At 50.4% G+C, this 22,404-nt stretch overlaps 1 protein-coding gene across 7 annotated transcripts; it reads left to right on the top strand.

Annotated features, from left to right (window-relative positions):
* The first annotated feature begins 6,587 nt into the window (after nt 1-6,587).
* On the top strand, nt 6,588-22,007 carry ABCD4 (ATP binding cassette subfamily D member 4). Of its 7 annotated transcripts, none has more exons than XM_059475057.1 (19): nt 6,588-6,604; nt 6,849-6,973; nt 7,090-7,217; nt 7,413-7,552; nt 10,673-10,789; nt 11,080-11,205; nt 11,889-11,939; nt 14,528-14,622; nt 15,553-15,674; nt 16,523-16,614; nt 16,798-16,887; nt 17,154-17,362; nt 17,657-17,748; nt 17,933-17,969; nt 19,044-19,093; nt 19,373-19,425; nt 19,779-19,855; nt 21,012-21,127; nt 21,282-22,007. In XM_059475057.1, exons 1-19 carry the CDS (start codon nt 6,588-6,590, stop codon nt 21,375-21,377), a joined length of 1,833 nt encoding a protein of 610 aa, XP_059331040.1. In that variant the 3' UTR covers nt 21,378-22,007. The 7 variants fall into 7 exon arrangements, 6 of the variants coding, with proteins under 6 accessions (XP_059331040.1, XP_059331044.1, XP_059331045.1 ...); XM_059475061.1 differs by lacking the exon at nt 6,588-6,604 and adding an exon at nt 6,723-6,760; XM_059475062.1 differs by lacking the exon at nt 6,588-6,604 and having other exon boundaries at nt 6,938-7,217; nt 7,413-7,489.
* The last annotated feature ends 397 nt before the right edge of the window (nt 22,008-22,404 follow it).

The raw sequence follows: 22,404 nt of genomic DNA, 5'->3' as shown, positions 1-22,404 counted from the left end.
GGGGCAAGCATTGCTGCACAAATCAAGGCATACCTTTGCTGCCCTGAAGCACATATCCCTGAGCTGTTTTTTCCCCACTTCTCTTGTCTCACATTTGATCCCAGGAATGCCGGGAGGGTTTGACAAGAGGAAAGGGCTCCCTGGAAGCTGTGGACTGGCCGATTGAGAGTCCTCCCAGCCTCAGGAGTCATCATCCCAGGTGACACTGAACCCTGGCCTTCAGGACTCAAAGAGGTCACTCTCACTGGACCCAGAGAAGCTACAGTTTAAGGAAGAGAGACCTAAACCATTCCCTGGTAAGCTTTATCCCCTTCAGACAATCTTTCAAAGCCAGCTCCACTCTCTCTATCAACCTGTCCAGTCCTGGCTCTTTTCCCCTCTGGCAGGCTGGTGTTCATATCCACAGCTGCTGAGCTCCCTTCTCATCCTTCATCCTTTTAACTTCTTCGGTTGCAAATGCAAAGCGGTGCTCACAGGGCAGTGAGACACTGGTAAATGCCGGAGTCAGCAGGGTCAGTGATTAACATAGGAGCTGGAAAACACACAAAGAGACAGCTTGGGCAGTTCTGTTATGCAGATGACTGCACACACCCGCTTCCAGCTTATAAACAAGTAGTTAGCATTTTTCTGTTCCTTGGCGGAGTTCAGTGGGGCACCAGAGTGCTTCCTGCTTTGGTGCAGGCTGCTTCATCATTACAACCATGGAGACCTTTGCAGTTTGGCTATGGCTGCCAGAAGCTTTTCTGTCTGTTGGGTTTTAACCTGTCTGCTTGCAGCCCGTTCTCTCCCAGACAAGGCTCAGAGAAAAGGTGCAGAGATGTCCAGCTGTGGGGGTCTCCAGGCACACGTGCTGTAAGGCAGGTTTTACTGCTCCAGGTTTGGGCACAGAGCTTTCTCCCAGGTCATGAGCAACCTCTTTGTTTAGCAGAGAGAATTCTTGTTGGCTTGAACCTCATGAGGATGTCTCAAGGACTTAGTGCTGACTTCTTGTATAATAAGACAGGTCTTGCTCTGGTTCTGTCACTGGAATGTGACAATCTTGACAGTGTCACACATGGGGACAACATTTAAACACTCAGCTATCCACCCCATCAGGAGAGTTACCCACTCCAACCTAGGGGATCTCCAGGAGTGGAGGGAGTCAGAGCACCCTACCTACTGCAGAGCTGTCCATGGGTGGACCAGATGAGACTATTCAGAGAGGATGGGATATAACTGAAACATGTGGGCAGCCAAATGCCATTTGGGGCTGGCCAGACTGTGGACCAGTTGCCAAAACCACTTCTGGAGCTGGAAAAGGTTGACCCACACTACTTTGTGACCCATTTATATTCTATACATGGGCTAAATTGGCACATCCATCTTCTTAAAGTCATTGCTGGTACCCTGGCTTCTTTTTCCCACCTTTCTTGCTCCAGAGCACTGCAGAATTTGAATATCTCCGGGAAGTCAGGGGAGGTGGGACTGTAGAGGGGCTGATGGAAATGAGAGCATGGGAGCTCCTAGGAGGGTCCAAAGTGTCTGCTGTCCTGGCTGCTTTCTCTCCTGTGCCTTGCATTACTCCACAAGGAAAGAGCAATGAGCAGAGCTTGCAGCCTGAACTGGCAAGAGAAATCAGATTGCTGCAGCTGCAATATGCCCATCAGTCTTAGCGAGAGGGAACTTCAAAGGGTTCTGGTGCAATATTGCTCAAGAAGGACCTGGAAAACATGAACTCTACCTCAATTTTTGTAGTAACTTGTTTACTGTGAATGACAGAAGTCCTGTTTTGGCATTCACATTGCCTGGTACTTCTCATTCCCAGGCCTGAAACCACCTTTGAACCCACTGCCTCATGTGTGTGCTGAAGCCCTCAAAGTGATGCTCAGAGAGAGTGATGGGGCTCTGCAGAGAAGTCCTGTGGGGCACCCTTGGGTCTGTGCATGCTTGGGACAGTGCTGGACCAGCAGACAGTTCTGCTTCAATCATACTGAAAGGGAAAGAAACAAACTATAGGAAGTTTTCAGCCAGGAGTAGCAGAGCTGGAGTGATTAAATTATAAATAGGAGATGATGTGAGGAAAAAATCTATTTAGTGGTGCTGAGGTGAGAACTCTCAGGCAGAGATATTCAAGTGCATCAACCTCAGCAAGGGACAGCAATTAACAGGAGTGACTTCAGCTGAGAAAAAAAGGAGCAACACAGACACAGAAGTATTTGGCCTGAACTTGAAGACAGCTTAAGGGCAAGGCCCAGTCAGGAGTTTCATCTCCCAAGGGAAGTGGGCAACTTGCCTACACATTAGATCCCACCTTGGACAAGAGACTGGAGGCCCCTAAGTCTCTCTCACACCCTATATTTCTTTTCCTTTGCAGTGAATCAGAGCTCAGGGTTGTTCCCCATCATCCAGCACTCATCAGTGCCTCCTCCTTCCCATCCTGCAGAGAACACCAAGGGCTCTTCAACTTAAAATAACTCCTTGTGGGACATGGGGACATCAGTGCTGTCTTCTGAGAGCCACTCCCTGTCCCTCTCCTAATGGTTACTGCTTCCTAGTTCATCTTCTGGGTCATGTTCAGCACTGACCAGTCTAAAGCACTGGGACACACAGGAGAGCCAGGTCTGCTTGATCCCCACCCTGGGGAACCAGAGCCTTGAGAATAGGTCCCATCTCTAATTCACCTCTGCTCGTCTCGGGGCTCTTTTCCCTTCTGGCTTCTGTCCAACTGGGCTCCCTTTCTCTTCCCATTCTGTGAGATAGGGGGAAAGTTTGAACTTGGTGTTGGCACTGTGCTCTTGCTCCACGAGACCTCTGTGAGGCTCCCAGGTGCACAGGAGGACATTGAATGTGAAACAGCAAGTGAAGTACCATAGCACTGAGCAAGGACCAGGAGTCCTGGCCACATCCTGTGGTCCTGGCCATAGGTGGGAGAGTGGGGGAGAGCTGGGAACTGAAGGAGATTCAAAGTCAAGATCAAAGCATTTCCCTCTGAAGCCCTAACACTCTCCTTCCCTCCCACTTGCACATAAAAGCACTCTGCCCTCAGCGGGCTCTCCTCTGGGGAGGGTGGGTGGGTGGGCGGAGGAGGGGTCTCTTCCCCCCCCCTTTTTTTTCTTCTGTGTTACTAATAATTCTTCTTATAGGTGAAATGCCGAAAATCCTTGACCTCTCCTCCCCCGTACCTGCTTCTTACCCAGATCCAAAGGGCCCAAAGCCGTTTCAATGACTCTGAGTTCATGGCAGACCTGGCCTGCTTTGGGGGTGTTACCAGCCAATGCCAGCATGGGGGAGATGCAGCAAGCAAAGCCTTTGAAGTGTACAGTAGAAAGACACTGTTAGAGGCAAAGCACAAGGAAGGAGGATTGAAAAGAAAGCAGAGCAGTTTGGCCCACAGGAGGGGGAAAGGCTAATTAAGACAGAGAGTGTGGAGAAGGAAAAGGCAGAATCATTAAGATATCACAGCAGGAGCCCGTGGTGTGGCTCCATGGAGGTTTAAGCCATGCTGAGCCTGGCCTATGCTGTTTGCTCCCCCTTGGTTTCCCATTCCCACCCTCTGCTTGGGGGTGGCACAGGAGTGTGAGGGACTCTCAGTCAGTTCAGCTTGCTGATCCAGCTGAAAATTATCTGGTTTAGTTCACACCCTAATATAGACAGAGCTGAAACTCAGGATGGGAGTTTTTATTACCCCTGCCTTACTAATGATCTGACGGAGGGCTAAAGCTTGTAGGTGATCCCACACTGAAGAAGCTGCAAGCTCTGGTGAGGACAGGTACATATGAGGAGACTCGAAATTGGAAACATGGGCAGGAAATGGTGGATTCAGTTTTGGAAAGCCCAGGAAGGGGATAATCTTCTGGCAGTGCTTCATTACGCAACATCACAAAGACAGCAGCATTAAGGAAGAGCTGGGAAAAAGGGAAAGCAAACTACAAATTCAAGGCTGCAGTTTTGTGTTTCTTTCTGTGATGACAAACTGCTGCTTGCTTCAGAGGACACCCAGGACCACTTACCACACAAAGGCAGCGCAAGATGGGTTTGTCAGGCTTCTCCCTGCATCCCAGCTTCAGGCCAGCAGGCAGAGAGGGACCACAGGGAAATGGAAACATGGAGGGGCAGTGGGGAACGACCTGAGCCAGGGGCTGGGAGGCCAGGGATGCAGGAGGATCTGGCTTCCTTCACTGGTCCAGGGCAGGGCAAAAATGCAGGGAACAGGCAGGGGAGGATGGGGGATGGGATGTTTCACACCTAGCAAGCAGGAGCAGATGGGGCTGCGGTTAAACACCACAAGGAATTAACTTGCACTGCCTCAAGGAGCCCAGGACGCAGCAAGCCAGGCCCAGCTCTCCCTTCCCTGGCTTCATGGCATACACTTCGGTGACAGGTTAGCAATGCAGAGGGGGTTTCTCTTGGGTCTGTAGCTAGTCAGGGAGCTGAGATATGGCCCTTCAGTGCAAACAGACCCATAAAACTCTGCTCAAGTTGTGATTCCCCAGTCCTTTCCCAAGCCCTGCCCCCAGGCACACACTGAAATGGCCATGGTGTTTGCTGGGGGAGAAACGTGAGAAGTAGAGCTGGAGTGCTGTAAAAGATGTAAATGTTTCTGTGCTGACAGCAGCTGAGTGTCTAGGGCACAGCCTCGGAGGGGGGATGGAGACGCACTGAGAAAGCACTTCTCTTTTGTTCTTGATCTTGGCTGCCTTAGGAGAGTTCCCAGGAAAAATCGTGAAGCTGATACGCCAAAGGGAGCTCACAGCTTGTGCTTTATCAGGGGGAGGTCGTGGGGTGCCAGTGACAGAACAAAGGGCTGGGAGAAGGAAGAAGTAGGAGGGCGGGCTTGGGACAGACAGTTGTGGCCATCTCATCTCTGTGTTAGATCCTCTGACTGTCCTGGCGCTGGAAAGCCATTTCATCAGTCGAGGAGGGAAGGGAAGGGAAGGAATATCCCCTCATCATAAAGTGGACAGCAGAGCAAAGGAGTCAGTTTAATCCTGGTAACCACTGACAAGGTGACTTACACAATTGCCACAGCTCCAGTACTGCCCCATGAGAGGATGTGACTGCCTAGGAGCAAACGTCACCCAGGTCTGATGCAACAGCTGAGAAAAAACCCCATGATTCTTTTAACATAAAAGTTAGTCATCACTGAGGTCAGGTTTTCACAGGGCTGATCTCTGCCCTCTGGAGCTTAACCTTTAGGTATGACTGATAGCATTGTGAATTCCAAAAGAGATGAGAGAAGGGAGATGAGAGCAAGGAGAAAGGGACACTGCTTAGAGACAAGGCCATTTGCTGAGGAAACACACTGATGTGTCTTCTTTCATCCCTGAGAGCATACACTGATACACTGATTTTGTGAAGTGTGAAGTATGAATTATCTGGACCACTGAGCAGGTAGCAGCAGAGCAAAGATGAAGGAGATGAGGGTGAAGGAAGAGAAAGAGGGCTGGGAGGCAGGGAAACGGCAGAAGAACAAAGCTACTAGGCATATGGGAAAAGGGACCCACAGGGTACACGCAAAAGCCCAAAGGCTCTGCAGAAGAAATGGCATCAACTGGATGGTAGAGGAGAGACACATGAGTAAGGAAGGCATGGCAGCTCATAGGATCTCATCTGTAATCACTAGGTTTGTCCAGAAATTTACTTGTTCTGAACTATTTCATGACTTTTTGAGTTATGAAACCAGGTTCCAACCCAAACCCGACAAAAAAAAATTAGTTGGTTTCTGTATTAAAACCAGGGTCACTGAGAAGCCAGAGAGGGTCCATTCCCTGACACTCATTGCTGCTTTCTTGAAGTCCCTCCCTCTGCCGGGGGTTCCGCACTGCTTCGTTCGTTCCTGCAACAGGGTGGGGAGCACGCCCTGCCATCACCATCGCGCTGGGGATCGCTGTGTCGCAATCCCAATGTCCTGGCCTGAGAAATCCCCTGCAGTGGTCACTGCCAGTTGTGAGTCCTTTGGAAGCAACGTGAAAGTTCACTGCCCACCCCAAAATAAGACGAATGTGCACAATCAGTACTGGTGCTTCTTTCTTGTCTCCCCTGTAACAGGCGGGCAATACCTGCTGCCCAGGGCGACTGTCCCTCATGCCCTGGGATCCGCAGAGGGATCAGTTCGTGCCTGTCCAGCTCCTTCCTCAAGAGAGGCGTTTGTGCCCGGTTCTGCGGCGCTGCGGCTGCGGCTCGGCCCCGGAACCTGCCCGGCACCACGGTCCGGCTCTGTGAACAGGCGGGGGCCAGAGGTGAGGAACACAAGCACGCCCACCGGGCCGGGATGGCCGGCCCGCCGGGATGGCCGGCCCGCCGGGATGGCCGGCCCGCCGGGATGGCCGGCCCGCCGGGATGGCCGGCCCGCCGGGATGGCCGGCCCGCCGGGATGGCCGGCCCGCCGGGATGGCCGGCCCGCCGGGATGGCCGGCCCGCCGGGATGGCCGGCCCGCCGGGATGGCCGGCCCGCGCGGCTCCGCTGTGTGCTCAGCAGCACACCCGCCCGGCGCCGCCAGGGGGCGCTGTGCCGCTGGGCCGCGGGGGAGAGGCGGCGCTGGGCGGGAGCTCTGTGGTGACGCCGCACGCGGAAGCGGCGGCAGCGGCGGTGGCCCCCGGCGGGGCGGATGCAGGGCGAGGAGAGGTGATGAATATTCATGAAAAGCGCCCGCGGGGGCGGGTCTGGCCTGCCGGGCCGTGCCGTGCCGTGCCGGGCCGGGCCGGGCCGGGCCGGTCAGGTCCGGAGGGCGCCGATGGCGGGGGGCAGCAGCAGCGCGGGGCGCGCCGGGGCCCGCGGGCGGTGAGGACGGAGCGGGCCGGGCCGCGGAGGGGAGCTGGGGTGGGACCCCCGAGCTCACTGCCACCCCCCGCTTCTCCCGCCGTTGCAGGGCTGGCTCCCGGCTGGACGGGCTGTTCCTGCGGCGGTTCCTGCGGCTCCTGGCTGTGCTCTTTCCCGGGTGGCCCTCCCCGAGCGTCCTCATGTTCCTGACGCTGCTCGGTGTCGCCTTGCTGGGTGAGCCCGGGTGGCGGGGATGGGGGGCTGCACTCCACGTCTGCTCCCTGTGGTCCTCACTCTGCCTTGTCACCGCAGTCCATCAGTTCCTTCCCCTGCTTGCCTTTCTTCTCCAGAGCAGCTGGTTATTTACCAGGTCGGCGTCATCCCCAGCCAGTACTATGAGGTCCTAGGGAACAAGGACTTCTCCGGATTCAAAACATTGACTGCTGTTGCTGTGACCCTGATCATTGTGAACTCCACGGTAAGAGCAGAGGCTCGTGTGTCTTGGGAGAGGAAGAGAAAGCTGCCCATGGTGCCTGGCATGATCTTGGTCAGAAAGGATTCAAGTCTGCCCATACGCTGGGTCACTAGTACAAACTGCTGGTTTTTATTTCATTTTGGAAAAATGTTTGTTCTCACTTATCTCTTCCCATCCATCTCTTTGCCCTTGTTCCAGCTAAAAAGTTTCGACCAGTTTATCTGCAACATGATGTATGTGAACTGGAGGAAATCCCTCACTGAATACCTCCACAGGTGCTACTTCCAAGGCCAGGTCTACTACAACCTGCTCGTGCTGCGTGAAGACATCGATAACCCGTAGGCTGCTGGCAGCTTCTTTCAGTATCTTGCTTGGCATCTCCTGGGCTGCTGCGCACCTTTTCCCGACTTCTCTTTGTCTCTGGGTAGGGGCTTGAGCCCTAGAAGCTTTTACCATCCAGGCACAAATCTAGGCACCCTCTTCTACCCTGGTGGGAGGTGATACCTATTGCTGGGAATTCCTGTGACTGCCAGTTTTAGGGGCGGGATGTCTCAGCTGCAAGGAAAGGGGATGCCCATTGGAACAGGGCTCTATCTAGTGCTGCTATAAAACATGCTGTCTGCAAACTCAACCCTTGACACTGTGTGATGTTGCAAAGGTTGGAGTGAGCAGTGCCTCTCCTTTCTTTCACACCACTGGTGCATTAGGACACTCCCTGTTCTGTTTGAACTTCAAACACCAGGATCTGCAGCTGAGCACAGTTCAGTTGTATTTTTGTGGTTTGATAACCCATGGGAGCCAAATCCAGGAAGGGCTTTGTTTTGCACTGTATGAGGGCTGCATTTCCCTTTCCTGTTCCTAGGAAGGAAGTGACAGTGGTGACTTGAAATATAAGAGGAGGAGCATTCAGTCTCCTTGTGGATCCCAGACCCACCCCCAAGAGGTCTCTCTCCAGTTTGCTTTGTGCACTGCTTACTGCAGAGCTGTTGATCTGCCTGGGCTGTGCTGCAAAGGTCGAATGCCCTTCCTCACAGCTGTGTTTGGACCTTGGCCTTCCAGTTTGTCCTCACACACAGGGCCCTGCTGTCATCGTTGCACACTGTGAGAAGCTAAAAATTCTATGTTAGACACCATGTGAGAGGTCACAGAATCACAAAATACTCTTAGTTGGAGTGGACCCACATGGATCATTGAGTCCAACTCTTTAACTGAGTAGTCCACACAGGATTGAACCTGTGGCATTATTAGCACCATGCTTTAACCAGCTGAGCTAATCTCAGTGTAGAATGTCCCTGTTTCTTCCCCCTCCAGAATTTAAATTTGTTATTATTAAATACTAGCTGAAAAACTAGAAATCAAAGGGGAATGTTTTCCAAATAATGTGTTGTTATACCATTGTTTTGAGACTCCAAACTCTCCTCTGCTGGAGTGGGCGCCTCTGATCTAGTGACTGCATTGGTGACATATCTCATGTTGATGGCAAGAGGAGACCATGTCCAGGGAAAAAATTGCTGTCTTGCAGAAACTCCTAACTCTTGCTAATAGCAGAAACTTCAAGAAACTGAAGCAGCTTCTGCAGTTCTGCTGCCTGTCCTTGCTCCTTCATTGCAGAGCAGGGTGGTTTGTGTGGCTGCTGCAAGAAAACATGCTGGGTATCTAAGGGGGAGCAGCAAGCAAAGAGAGAGGTTCAGCTTGGGTCAAACAGCTCCACACGTTGGGCAGTAGGTCATCATTATCAAGCTGATGCACTTCCAGATTGCTGTTTTGTTTACTCCCAATATCGTTAAATGTTCATTTCTGATAGTGTTTTCAATGGCATGGAGTTAAAGGGAGAGGTTAAAAAAACATGTTTGTCACCAGGGCATGCAGCACAGTGAAGCCAGAAGCTCCTGCATGCCTGTCTTTTTCTTTGGGGGCACAAGTGGAAGGGAAGGACAGAGGCCCCCTCACCACATGATTATTCTGCTCAGGTTTATTTTTAACTAGGGAACATGTTCACATTGTGCAGTGAAATGTAGGAGACAACTGGGTCAGTGTGCCCTGCAGCAAGAGACAGCTCTCATGGCCTTTGCAGACCAAATGTGTGGGATTACTGTGGAGTATGTCTCATTACACCTTGCTTCTGCTCCAACTTTCAGTCTTACTGTTTAGTGTGGTTTTGGTGCCACTGCCAAAATTCTCTTCATCTTGCAATTCCTTGATGAGAGCTTTTTCCCTGTAACAGGTACTTAGAGAACAAACCAGAGCAAGAGAGACCTCCCATTATGCAGTGCAAACCAAACTGAGTGTTAAATGCATGGAGTCACCCACTTTGAAGGAATGAAGAGCAGGTTCTGAGTGGCATACAAGCACATACAGCACCTGCATTTGAGTTGATACTTTCATGTATTTTCATTACATGTTACTTAATAACTTGTAAAAAGCAATATCATTGGATGAGACTCTAGCACAATTTAAGTTACAGTTTTGTGGGAATATTACAGTCTGAGGAGAAGGAAAAATGATGACTTGAGAGGTCAGTCAGGGTGAGAGCTGTCCCAGAATTAAATCCATTGCTGTTCCAGAACTGCAAAAGTGTTTAAAGATGAGTGCCTTTGTGGCAGTATCTGCACTGAGACTATCCAAGAGTCCATCCTTGCTCTTCATTCTGAACTCCAGCATTACATTATGCCCTTTCCACTGGAGCTTAGCACAGCAGACTGAAGACTTCATCCATGTGCTCTGGACAGATGAGGTGCTGAGGAGTAAATACACTGAAATTCTTCCTAGTTGTCCCAAGTGCAGCTCCTGCTCAGCAGTGGGATAGATGGGACTTGAGGGTTTGTCACCCATGTGCTGCTGCTAGTGAGGTGAGAAGGCTTGGTGTGCTGCTTCCTGCTCTTGTGGGCTAGGGTAGGTGGGAGCACTTCCTTCTTTGCAACAAAGGAACCAGAGGCACTCCATGCAGAGCCAAGGGATTGGCTCTTGTGAAAGGGTAGCTTTGATTGAGGTGTTTGCAAATATCCAGTAGCTGGTGAAAGCCTGGCCTGTGCTCTGGCCTGTCCTGGTGGGTCTGACGGCATCTCAGTCCAGTACTGAAGGTTGGAGGGAGAGTCAGTAGTTTCTCATAGTATGGGGGTTGTTCCAGGAGAGGAGTAAAGGACAATGATGCAGAGACCTTCAGCACAAGTGTTGAACAATGTTGAAAGTGGAACAAGGGATAAATACAAGGACCAGGTTGAAAGCAATGGCAAGGGTTGTTCTTCCTGGGTGCCATGAAGGCCCTTTGGCGGGTCCTGCTGGGTCATGAAAACGGTCTCCTGTGGGGAATCTGCAGATCCTTCCCAGGTAAGGTTGTTCACCTGCTGCCTGTCCCATGTTCATGCACTGAAACAGCCTGCTTTGTGCCCTGTTAGGGGTTTAGTACTGGTTCTTGCTTCTGGGCTGTAATGGTGCCAATGGCTCTTTGTGTTGAGCAGGGACCAGCGCATCAGCCAGGATGTGGAGAGGTTCTGCAGGCAGCTCAGCTCCATGGCCAGCAAGCTCGTCATCTCACCCTTCACACTGGCCTACTACACATACCAGTGCTTTCACAGGTAAGGATGTATCCTGGCCCTGCTTGCACACCTCTTTTCTGTGTTCTGTTTTTGGAGCCTGCTACCCATATTATAACTCCCCAAATGGATATTTGTACACATGGGTGAGTGGTCTCTATACTCCAAGGAGAACTCTGCCTTGGGGATGCTGGGATGTGCAATGTTGGCCCCAGACTTCTGCTGTGAAAGCCAAGAGAGGTGCCAGCTGAGGGCTCTGATTGCTTGAGCCTAATGGTGCAGGAGTGTCCTTTTGCTTGGATTATTGGCTGACTTCTGTTTCTCCTCTGTAGCACAGGCTGGCTAGGCCCGGTGAGCATCTTTGGGTATTTCATCATTGGGACGATGATTAACAAAGTGTTGATGAGCCCAATTGTGTCTAAACTTGTGCAGCAGGAAAAACTGGAGGGAGATTTCAGGTGAGTCCCAGCAGAGCTCTGTTTTCACTGCCCCTTGGCAGCTCCTGTGAAAGCTGCTTTTTTGTCCCGTTCAGGGCTGTGTATGTAGCTAATTCTCTTGTCTGTGACTTTCCCCACTCTCAGAGAAGGCTGCCTGTGCAATGGTGCCTCAGAGTCAGTGTACTGAGCCCCTGCCAACCACTCACAGCCTTGTGTCATGGCAGGCAATGCCCTTGGTTCAGTCTCAACCAGTCTTTCCATATGCTCTGCAACTCCCCTCCTCCCCCTTGCTTGCAGGGTTGGCTCTGTGTGCAGCAGGGACTTTGTACTTTTCCCTGGGGTTCAAGGCATCCAGGGACAGCAGCATAAGCTGTTGTGGCCCAGGGAACCCAGCCCAGGGAAGTTGGCTGTGGTGATTTTGTATGGTGGAGATGCTGGACTAGCAGCAAAGAGTAAGCCCAAGGGCTAAGAAGATGTGCAGAGAGAGCAGGATATCAAGCAAATGTACCACTGAGCTAGCCCGAAATGATGGCACCTCATGTTAAGCCTTGGTCTCTGGTGCCTTTCTGAGCCCGTTGAATATTTCTGTCAAGAGATGCCTCAGATCACTGCTCTAACATGCAAGATAAGTTTCCTCTAGGAATGGTTTTGGCTACATAATTCACTGAGCATTTGTGCACAGTTATGTTTTTTTGGTTGTACAGGTTCAAGCACATGCAGATTCGTGTCAATGCAGAACCAGCTGCTTTCTACAGGTTAGTAGTGTTAATTTCTTTGTATCCTCAAAAGGATTGTCCCAGTTCAGAGTGTCCTTGTTGTGTTCACATATCCCAAAGGAGCCCAAGTTCTGTTGCTGCAGCTTTCTATCCCTTCCACTGCAGCATCATACAGCCCTGACACTCGGTTCTTTGTATTCTGTGCATCATATGCAGAAATAATCCACAGCAACTGGAGACAGCTATCTTTCCTTTGCCTCCCTTCTAACATCCTCAGAGGCAGATACAGATTTGGTGCTGGCTTAGAGATCATTACTGATGTTTTGTTTGGTCCTTACCTGGAAGATTGCTCAAAGTCTGATTGCATCTGGTTCTGCTGAGGAATTGTTGCATGTTGCTTCTGGCCCCATCCTGCTGCTGCTTGCCTGCATGTCTTCTGTGGGTGTGCTAGCTGCTCCTTGGCCACCTCAGCTCTGCTTTGCTCCTCTTGCTCAGTCTGTGCCCTCATCCTCCATATGCTGTACTGGCACTCTGAATTTTCTCAATGCCATTCACCCCAGAGCTGAGCACACAATCAGGAGCCCAGCAGCACCTCCCCCATTTAGTGATGCCCTGAAGCCTGTTGAGCTGCTGCTTGGTTCAGCAGGAAAAGAGGCATGAATTTGGTGTAGCTTGTGTTGGGGTGGCAGGAGGTTGTTGCTGCTCTCTTGTCATGAGTCTGGCTTTGCCCTATACATTGTGAAATTGCACTTCTTCCAGGAATTGTAGCACATGTCCTCTCTCTGGTCTTCCCTGCCCATGATCTGTATTTGGCTCCTTCATGCTATATTGAGTGAGCATTTCAAGTGTTGTGCTGCTGTCCTCACAGTGGTTTCATTCAAAATCACTGATTTCATAACAACTTACATTGACAGGCATGAAACTCATTTAAATAACCAAAATCAATCTTGGTTTGCACTGGCAAGTCTTGAGTTATTTCTTTGTACTCTGATTCTTACTGGTTGATGATAATTTTTGTAATGAAAAATATACTGTAATTACATGCCCTTATTTAAGATGCAGTACTTTCCCTCACAATTTTGATTTTTTTTTTTTAATTCTATTACTAAGTAGAAAATGAAAAGTGGATTATTATACCAGAAAACAGAATGTTTTGGTTCAGTACAATGTTTTAGTAGAAAAGTGTCATTTTGTGTGCAACTAGAACTTAGGTGTGTTGCACACAACCAGGCATTTTCATGGTATACATCATAATTAAAAATAAAGGAATTTTTTAAAAGGTTGCATTCCTAGAATCCTGCAAGAGGAGGAGCATATGGTGAGTGGCTGGTTTTGATTGCTCAACTTCTCTAGTTTGTGATCTTGTCTTCTTAAGACTGCCTAAACGTTGCTTTGGTAAAGGAAGAAACAGAAGCAGAGCACTGCCACCTTTTTACTTCTTTTGTTACTAAGTCCTTGGCAAACTTGCTTTAAAAGTGAAATGAATGGGAGGAAAAGAGGAAACCAGTACAGCAATCTCTCCTCATCTGCAACAGAATAATAGCTCTAAAACAAAGGTCCCTGGTTCCTTTCTCACCTTTAATTCCTTGTATCCAAGCCTTTCTCTTTTCCTAATACATGGAAAGTAAACACTGCAGCTCAGTAGTTACCTGAGATGTGCTGTAAGGCAGTAAAGCCAAACTGAATTCTAACCAGGTGCATTTTTGAGAACAAAAATGTATTTTTCTATGAACTGAGAATCTTTAGAAATGAGACCTCAAAAATCTTATTTTGGATGTTTTTGTGCCTCTTCTGGCCTTATCTTCTTGGGCCCTAGTGACCCCCTTGTTGCATAGATCGTGAGTAGTGGACACAAGCCTGTGTTGGATGTCAGGGGCAATAGGTGCTATGGCAAGTGGGTGACTGGAATGAGACGTGGAGCGCTCTCTGCATTTTGCCACCTGAGGGCAGCCCGGGCCTTGCAGAGCAGCAGCAGGAGCTGTCACACTTGCTTGAAGGTGGTGGTTTAGGAGATGCCTCCTTGCTCCTGGCTCAGCCTGGCCACTGGAGTATCACCTCTAACATGTGAGGTAGGAGACCTGATGGAGATAGCCCTGGGAAAGGGGAAGTTGTGGAGCTGGGGTACCCATACTAGGGGTAGCACTGCTCAGGACTTGCCTTTGTCCCATTCCTGTGGAGTGGGAAATGGGAAGAGGTGGGCTAAAGCTGCTGGCCATGCAGGCCATGTGAGCTGATGATCACCCCTTGGACTCTCCTCTGCCCTCTCCTGTCTGGATTCAGCTGTGTAGCAGTGCCATGCCTCTTTTCCAGCCAGGCTGTATTTGGGAACTGTGTTTGACCTTGGGTGTACAGTGCTTTAGGCTGGAGCCTTCTGACAGTGTCTGGCCTGGCTTTACCTGCTCCTGCTGCAACAGCAGCAGCCATGGGCTCTGGGAGAGATTTGTAGGACTGCTTGCTTCAACCAGAGTTCCGTGATGATACCCTTCAGGAACACAGTCCTGGCTGTTCAGTTCCTGGTCAGTAAAGAGTTTGTTAGTCAGAGGCAAAGGTGCCAGGCCCGTTCAAAGCTTCAGTTTTAAAGCCCAAGGTCCTAGGATGTCTGGCATGTTGCAATGTTGCTTTTACAGGGCTGGGCGAGTGGAGCACATGCGCACAAACCGGAGGCTGCAGAGCCTGCTGAAGACCCAGAGAGAGCTGATAGGGAAGGAGCTGTGGCTATACAGTGAGTGGGCACACTGCGGGGGGGGGAAGTGGGATGTGTGGTAACTATTCTGGTGGCCCACACACTGGGAAACTCTACTGGTAGAGCAGTTGGGTGGGTGATGTGTTTTCTTCTTCTGCCTTTTGCTGCTCTATGAAAGCCCTGAGGGTGAACAGAGGGTGCCTCCTGCAGTGCTAAAGAGGAATCCTGTTGTGTAAAAGCCTCATAAAGAGGCAAAGTTGTGGAGGACCCAGAATCTGGCTTTTTTGTGGTGCAGGTGTTCACACGCCAAGAAAAGAGGGAAGGGCTTGAGCTTTGGGCACTCTATATGTTGTTGGGAGCTTGGAAACTTTCCTATAGAACCTGTCCCTTAAGCATAGCTGTTCCCTGAAAATATTCCTTTTCCCTTTTTTACTGAGTTTTTTCTTTAAATTACTCCTATAAAGACAGCTCTTCCTGATCTCAGCAGAACAGCAAGCTTCTGGGCAGTGTAATGAAGGGAGAACTCTGAACAGAAGTGTCTGTGGGAATTTGGAATCTTTTGTTTTTCTGCCTGTGTGCTCCCAAGACACACTTCATGGCAAACTGTCTTACCCCAGAGCTTCCTTTTTGCCCTTCCCTCCTGTTTACTGTGAATCAGTCAGGCCCCTGAAGCATAGCAACAAGCAGGCAAAGTGCCTTTTGCCCCACAGTAGTCCCTGAGCTGTGTGTCTGGATGATGATTCGCTGCTCAGGGGCCTGCCCCAGAGTGCTCTTTGCTTGGCAAATGCATTTTCACCCTGGTGCTTGTGCTATCCTGCAAAATAGGTTTTTCTACTCTGGTTCATCATAAAGAGCCAAGGCAAGAACACGGTTCTTTCTCTGACGGGGCTCAGGGTCAGCACATGGGCCTGACTGGGACAGAGGTTTCAACTTTAACTCACTGTCTTCTTTCAATGTGCTTGTGCCCAGTTGGGATCAACACCTTTGATTACTTGGGCAGCATCCTGAGCTACGTGGTCATTGCCATTCCCATCTTTTCTGGTGTCTACGGCGACCTGAGTCCAACAGAGCTCAGTGCCCTTGTCAGCAAGGTGAGCTAAGGGTAATCTCTGTGACCCCATTGTGGAGGGTGAGCAGGCACTGAGGATGGAGGTTTCATGTGGTGCTGGTGGCCCTGGGACTGGATAACCTGCAGCACTTGATCTTCAGGTTAGACTGTCCCAGCTCACAGTGTTATGGAAACAGGAGCTTGTAGGCAGCTGGTAGGTGATTAACTTGGGTGTGAGAACTGTCAAGGACACATTTACGTGTTTCCTGGCTCTGACCTCAGTGTCTAAAAAAACCCAGGAGGTCAGAAAGCCTCTGGTTTCCAGCAGTGCAGGTGGAGATGGGGCCTGTGCAGTGCTGTGAATCTGGGTTATGCCCTGGGCTACTGCCTGTGGTGAGCCTTGCCCCCAGTGAGGCTGAGCTGGCTTGCATTCACCTTCCTGACCTGACTCTTTATGGATACTCAAAGCTGGCTTGTGATAGAGAATGCAGAGCTAAAAATAGCTAAGTGGGCACTGCAGGCTGAGACACCCTGCTCTGAGCCATATACGGTGCTGAGGCAGGGCTGGTGGTGTGGATCTGTGTGACTTGGGCAAGCGTGCTGGGCCCTAGGCAGGCCATCAGGCACTCTGCAAACACCATCCCTGGGTGACAGGACACGTGTCTATCTGGCAGAAACTGCTGCACTGAGCAGGGAAGCCCTGCTTCTTTCAAATGTGGTCATCTTCACTCCCACTGTCCTGTGTGACTTCACCACTCCTCATTCGTCCTCCTGAGACAGCTGATGTGGCCAAATGTGTGGGCTCCTTGGCTGCCTCTTTGCAGTCGTGGAATAAGGGTCAGGGCCCCAGCTCAGCTCTAACCCTTACTCTGCCATGTGATTTCTCCCCAGAATGCCTTTGTTTCCATCTACCTCATTGGCTGCTTCAGCCAGCTCATAGATCTCTCCAGCACTGTTACTGATGTAGCTGGCTACACACACAGGTGAGCTTATCTGTGGGCACATCTCTGGAGGAAAGGGCAGTGCAGAACAAGACTCTGCCCAAGTCTGTAATAAAAAAAAACCCAAAAAACCTGTTGTTTGTGTGCAAGCATGGGCAAGTTTGGATATTGTGAGGAGGCTGCTGGAATTGTCCCTGGCTTTCATGCAACCTCTTGTATGTCTAGGATTGGTGAACTACAGGAGACCTTGCTGAGCCTTGGCAGAAAAGAAAATGGTAACTACTCAGAAGCCAAAACCAGCTGGGATTTGGACAGGTGAGTTGCCTCTCAGCAACTGGCTGGCTTGCAGCTTGGATGCCAGAGTGTGGGGTGGCCATGGGAGGGAGGTGGCCCTTGGTGTCAGAGTCTGTTGCATGCTTTTGGTTGGAGCAGGCAGTGTTCACTGTCAGTTGTCATTCTCAGGGTGTGTGGGGCAGGGCTACTGCCAGAGGCACAGGAGATATTAGGTCCCTGATTTTTGCCAATCTCAGCTTGGTCACTTACCCCCAGATCTCTTGTTCTTTGTCTTGGTGGTGGCCCAGCAGCCATTCTGGGGAGGACCCAGTGCCAAGGGACACAGCTTTCCTTCTGGAGCAAGTGACACTCTCAGTACCATCCTCTGGCAAGCTGCTCATCAAGGACTTGAGCCTCAGGATCTCACAAGGACAAAGTGTGATGATTGTGGGAAACACTGGTACAGGGAAGACCTCTCTCCTGAGGGTCCTCGGAGGGCTCTGGGAGAGCACACGGGGTGAGGACTGCTACTTGCCTCGGCCATCTTCTTCTCAACCAAGGCTACCCTGAGTTTGCAAGGTGGCAGTGTGGCAGTTTGTGAGGCCAGTGCCACCATGTCATGGTGAATGTGTCACTGATACACTGTTTTGAGCCACCCATCTCTTGTCACACTCTCTGGCTGTCATTGCTTTGCTCTGTGTTGCAAACACACTTTTGTGGGGTCTAGTTGACTACTTTATGGGACAGGACTACAGGGGGCAGTGGGAAGTTCCTGCCTGATCCTGCAGATGTGATGAGTGTCTCTGTGCAGGGAGCATCAGGATGCTGACCTGCTTTGGCCCCCGAGGAGTGGTGTTCCTACCACAGAGGCCCTTCTTCACTGATGGAAGCCTGCGTGAGCAGGTGAGCCCAGGGTCTGTCTTTGCTCTGGCCTCCCAGCTGTGGTCATGCCCTGCAAACCCTGCAAGAGGGAGAATACCTGTGGGTGCTCCTTCCCTTGTGCCTCAGTTCATGTTACTGCATCTCTGATGTTACTGCATCAGTGTCTAGCTCCCTCTGACATGGTTTCTTTTGCTCTGTTAAACAGGTGATCTATCCCCTGAAGGAGATCTATCCACTTTCAGGTTTGTGAAAATCCATTAGAGCAATTAACCAATGCTATGGTAGTGCCTCACTGTCCTGTACCCAGTGCAGCTTCTTCCCTGCTGTAACCCATCAGGAACATTAATCCATTTTGCTTCTGATGCTCTGGTGTTCCCTAGATGATTAGTGTGTGTTAAGGTCAATTCTGTGTCCCCCTCCTTTTGTGAGAGAGCATACTCACTGGATAAAAACTTGCTGTCTTAGTATAATGAGGACAAGTTGGCCATGCTCTTCCTGCTGTGCTAGACATGATAAATTTTGCTGTTGGGATACATCTGATTTGTTTGGTACAGTCTGACTTTCAGCAAGCCGTATTTGCCTTAATCTTATTTTCCATCCACCTCCATCTTTTCCACTTTTTCAAAATGATGTCCCATGGCTTTGCACATTGTTGTGGTCAGAATATATGGATCCTTTCCCTTCCCTACCCTTTTCTGAAGCCAGACCACGTGGTCTGCTGTAGCTTGGGAGTCACAATCTTGCTGAGAGTAACTACAGCCCTCAGCTACTGCTGTGGCTCTCCAGCAGCTTCAGAGAGGTCCATGGCAGATGCACAGCCCTTCCTCTCAACTTCCATAGATGCTAACTGTACCAGCTCAAGTGTATGTTCTGCTCCACAGCTGACTCACCCTGAGGTATTTCTCTTCCACATAAGGTCCTTTTGCTGGCTCTTACCTGAGCCCTGTTCCCATGACTCCACTGCTTGTAGTGTGCAGTCTCAGCTCTGAGAGAGTGACTGGGCAGGGCCTTGGCAGTTGAAGCCTAGATCCTTGTGTTCTGGCTGTGGCCATGAACTGAGGCAAATCTCAGGTGTATCTGTGGAGCCCAACTACTTCCTGGTATGCTACTCAGGCACAGTTGACACTTTCAAGGAAGGTCAGTCTTTGGGGCTATCTCTGCCAAAGCTCAGGATCTGGTATAACTAAGTGGTCAGGTCAACCACATTGAGCCTCAGGAGATATTCCAGTTCTTCCCTCCTGCCTCACCAACTCCTTCATTCAGCAGTGGCCCCAGCACACACTGCCTCTCCTTATGCTGCATGGCTTTCTCCCTAGGGTCTGCAGATGATGAGAGGATTGTGCGATTCCTGGAGCTGGCTGGGCTGGTGAGTCACTGATAGCACTGCTGCCTTCTTTCGTGGTGCCACCAGCGAGGGAAGAAGGGATGATTCTTGTGGCAGCACAGCATGATTGTGTGCTAAACTTATGTGGGGACATTGTGCCTGGGACACAGTTGTCTATGGGACAGAAAGAGGAGGAGAAATATGGTACAACTTCAGCTCAGCTTGGGAAAGTGAGACTGGGAAAAAGCGGGTGGTTATGCTCAGGGCCATAGGCTTGCAGGGTTGGGGACTGTGTTCACAAGTCTGCTGTGCTCTCTGTAGACTGATTTGCTGGCAAGGGCTGGAGGACTGGATGAACAGGTGGACTGGAACTGGTAAGGGAGCCCACTGTCTGTGTGCATTTGGGTGATTTCTGAGTGGGGAACACTTCTAAGCAGATGCACATTGCTGTTGGATTTATCTGTGTCTATCTGTGTTCTGTGAGATGTGGACACTATACATGAGCAAAGCCTTCATGGCCCAAGCATCTGTGCCAACAATCACCTGCTGTGGTGTTCTGCAGGCAGTTGACCGTTTACAGGGGTGCAGAGCCAGTCCCAGTATGTAGGGGGGCACAAGGGACACACAGGGACAGTTGTTTGCTGGTCTCCAATATCAGAAGCCTTAAGATTTTCAGCAAACAAGCTCTGTTTCTTGAGGAAGGTGTTGAATCTTGACCGTGCTGCAGGTATGACATCCTGTCCCCAGGGGAGATGCAGAGGCTCTCATTTGCACGGCTCTTCTACCTCCAGCCAAAATACGCAGGTGAGTGAGTGACTACAAAAGAGGGGAGAAAAAACCACAAGGCCTTTGGTGTATAGAGAAGCTGGTACAGAGACAGCTCATGAAATCCCTTTTGTGCTAGGAACATGTTTTGTCTTGGCTGTTATTTTAGCAGCGTAGCACACAGAGGATTCATTTGTGAAATGTGGAAATGTTTCATTATTTGTGCGGATGGTGGTAAATCAAGAGGCTGTACATAAGACATTTTCTTCTTGGAGAACTGGTGATTAATGTTCATGGTCCATGTCCAATGGCGCCAGAAGAAGAACTCTGTCAGCCTGCTCACCAGTTGCTATGCAAAGAAGTGCATGTGTTGGGGAGTGTGGCAGCAGCTGTCATATCTGAAGCTCTCGAGCATCTGTACAGTTGTGGAGCAATATGGAAAATTTAGCCCTGATGTGGCAAAAGAAGACAAGGAGCAGTGGGACAAACAGTCCTGAGAGACCACAGAAGCATCTGTGATTAGCTAATGGGGCCAGTTCCTTAGGCTCTGGTGGGGGCTTGAGCCTGTGGAGGACTTGCCATGAGGGCCAGGTTGGATGTGGGTGAACAGAGCCAGTTTCAGTAGCAGGTAGCTATGTGTAAGTACCTCTCTTTCCCCTGAAGCCCGTGACACAGCTAAGTGATGTCTGGGCAGAAGGAACCTGTGGATGGCAAACTAAAAGCTGCAGAGATGATTTGAATTTATTTGCTCCAGGTCTGTAGTATTTACCCTTAATAGTCAGGAAGGTGCCACAGGCCATCCTACCTGCTCCATGTAGGGTCTGTGCTGGAAGAGTACACTGACTGCTGTTCAGCCTGGCACTGCAGCACGTGGGCTGCCTGGAGAAGCTCATGTCTTGGCTTTTGCCATGATGGGGATGAGGCAGTGGTGGGCAGCTGTTGAGGGAGAGGAATGAGGTGAACGGTGTGGTTTGGATGGATTCAAGTACTTGAGGGGAAAGACAGCTTTCCTAGTTGCCTGACACCAGCTGTGTCAGAAGAATACCAGAGTCTTAGGTTTCTCCTCACTTGCTTTCTGCAGATGCTCTTGGTGAGCTCCAGTTAATATGTGAAATGTTCTTGGGTGTTGCTGTTCTTGCCTACAGGAGATGTCTGGTTGGGAGAGGATTTGTGGGGCTCATGGCTTTTCTTTCAGTGTTAGATGAAGCCACCAGCGCCTTGACAGAAGAGGTGGAGCATGAACTGTACCGTATGTGCCTTCAGCTGGGCATGACTCTGATCAGTGTGGGACACAGACCCAGCCTGGAAAAGGTGAGACAGGGAGGCAGTGCTGCATGCCTCCCTCGTGGTGCTGAGGTAGAGAGGGTCTCTGGCAAGCAGAGGGGAGTGACTAAGGCTGGAGGACCTCACTGGGGGTGGACCGTGCCCTTGTAGAGACATCCCTCAATGCGCTGTTGAATTGCAGTTCCACAGCTGGATTTTGAAACTTCATGGGGAGGGAAGATGGGAGCTCACTCGATGTGAGAAATTGAAGCGTCTCCCCTCTGAGGAAGGATACTGAAGAACTTGCCCTTGTCGGGCCAGCCACAGAACCTGCACATGTGTGGAAGAGCTCTCAGTAGCAGATGTGGAGCTGCCAAGCCAGCAGCTGTGTCAAACAGTGTAAGACCAGTTCTGGATTTTGCTGATGGACACAGAGTATGTCTGAACTCCAGAGTATGTCTGAACTCATGGTGTGGAGTTCTGCCAAGAGTAGACACAACCATGCCACCCTTCTCCCAACCTCCTTCTGCCTCCCTGGCACTCACAAGAGAAAGGAGCTGAGCTCCTAGGCCGCCCTGAGAGAAGATGCTGCCTCATGGGTCTTGTAGAAACAACAGCCAGAGAAACCTCCACTTTGTCTGGAATACATTGGTGTGAGGTTAGAATGCAACCTCCTTTTCTGCTCTGTGTGCCTTGTGAGGAGCTCTGTCTTGGATACACAGCTCTGCAGAACAGATTTATGTACCTTGTGGCTCTGTCAAGAATTGTGTTTGCCAGCAGGAGACAAGGGCATGAGAATGCTACCACAGGGCATGTCTCTGCTTTCTTTGTAACACACACTACAGGTGAAAGGAACATTTTTGTATTAAAATCTGGGGCCTGTTTTCAAACTGTTTTTACGGAGAAGAATCAATATTTGTTAACTGGACTGTTGCATGTTTTCTTTCTGGGGTTTGCTTGGAGGAAATGCTTGTATATTGGCAGTGGTCCTGGACAAGACTATTTCAAAAAAGAGCAAAGCAGAGGTAGGAGTAGTATCCCTATCCAGGGCTGGAACATCCTGCATGCTGCTACCTCTGCAGCTACTGCAAGGCACAAGGAACCTCAAGGAGGGCTTTCTGCCTTCTGCTTTCATGGAATGAAACAGCTTATCTCCCCTTACTCTTTGCCTATGATGAGGCATGTTCTCTCCTCTGTCTACATGGGTGTATAGAGACAGGTTTTGAGGGTCTCTTGTGTTGTGGAGAGGTCACTTCAAGACTGGAATGCAGGTGTGATCTGAGAACTTACTGGCCACCACTTGCTTAGTGGCTTTTCTGGATGTT

The sequence above is a fragment of the Ammospiza nelsoni genome, chromosome 6, assembly GCF_027579445.1.
Source record: "Ammospiza nelsoni isolate bAmmNel1 chromosome 6, bAmmNel1.pri, whole genome shotgun sequence".
Classification (NCBI taxonomy): Eukaryota; Metazoa; Chordata; class Aves; order Passeriformes; family Passerellidae; genus Ammospiza; species Ammospiza nelsoni.
This window is presented reverse-complemented; position numbering and strand designations above follow the sequence as displayed.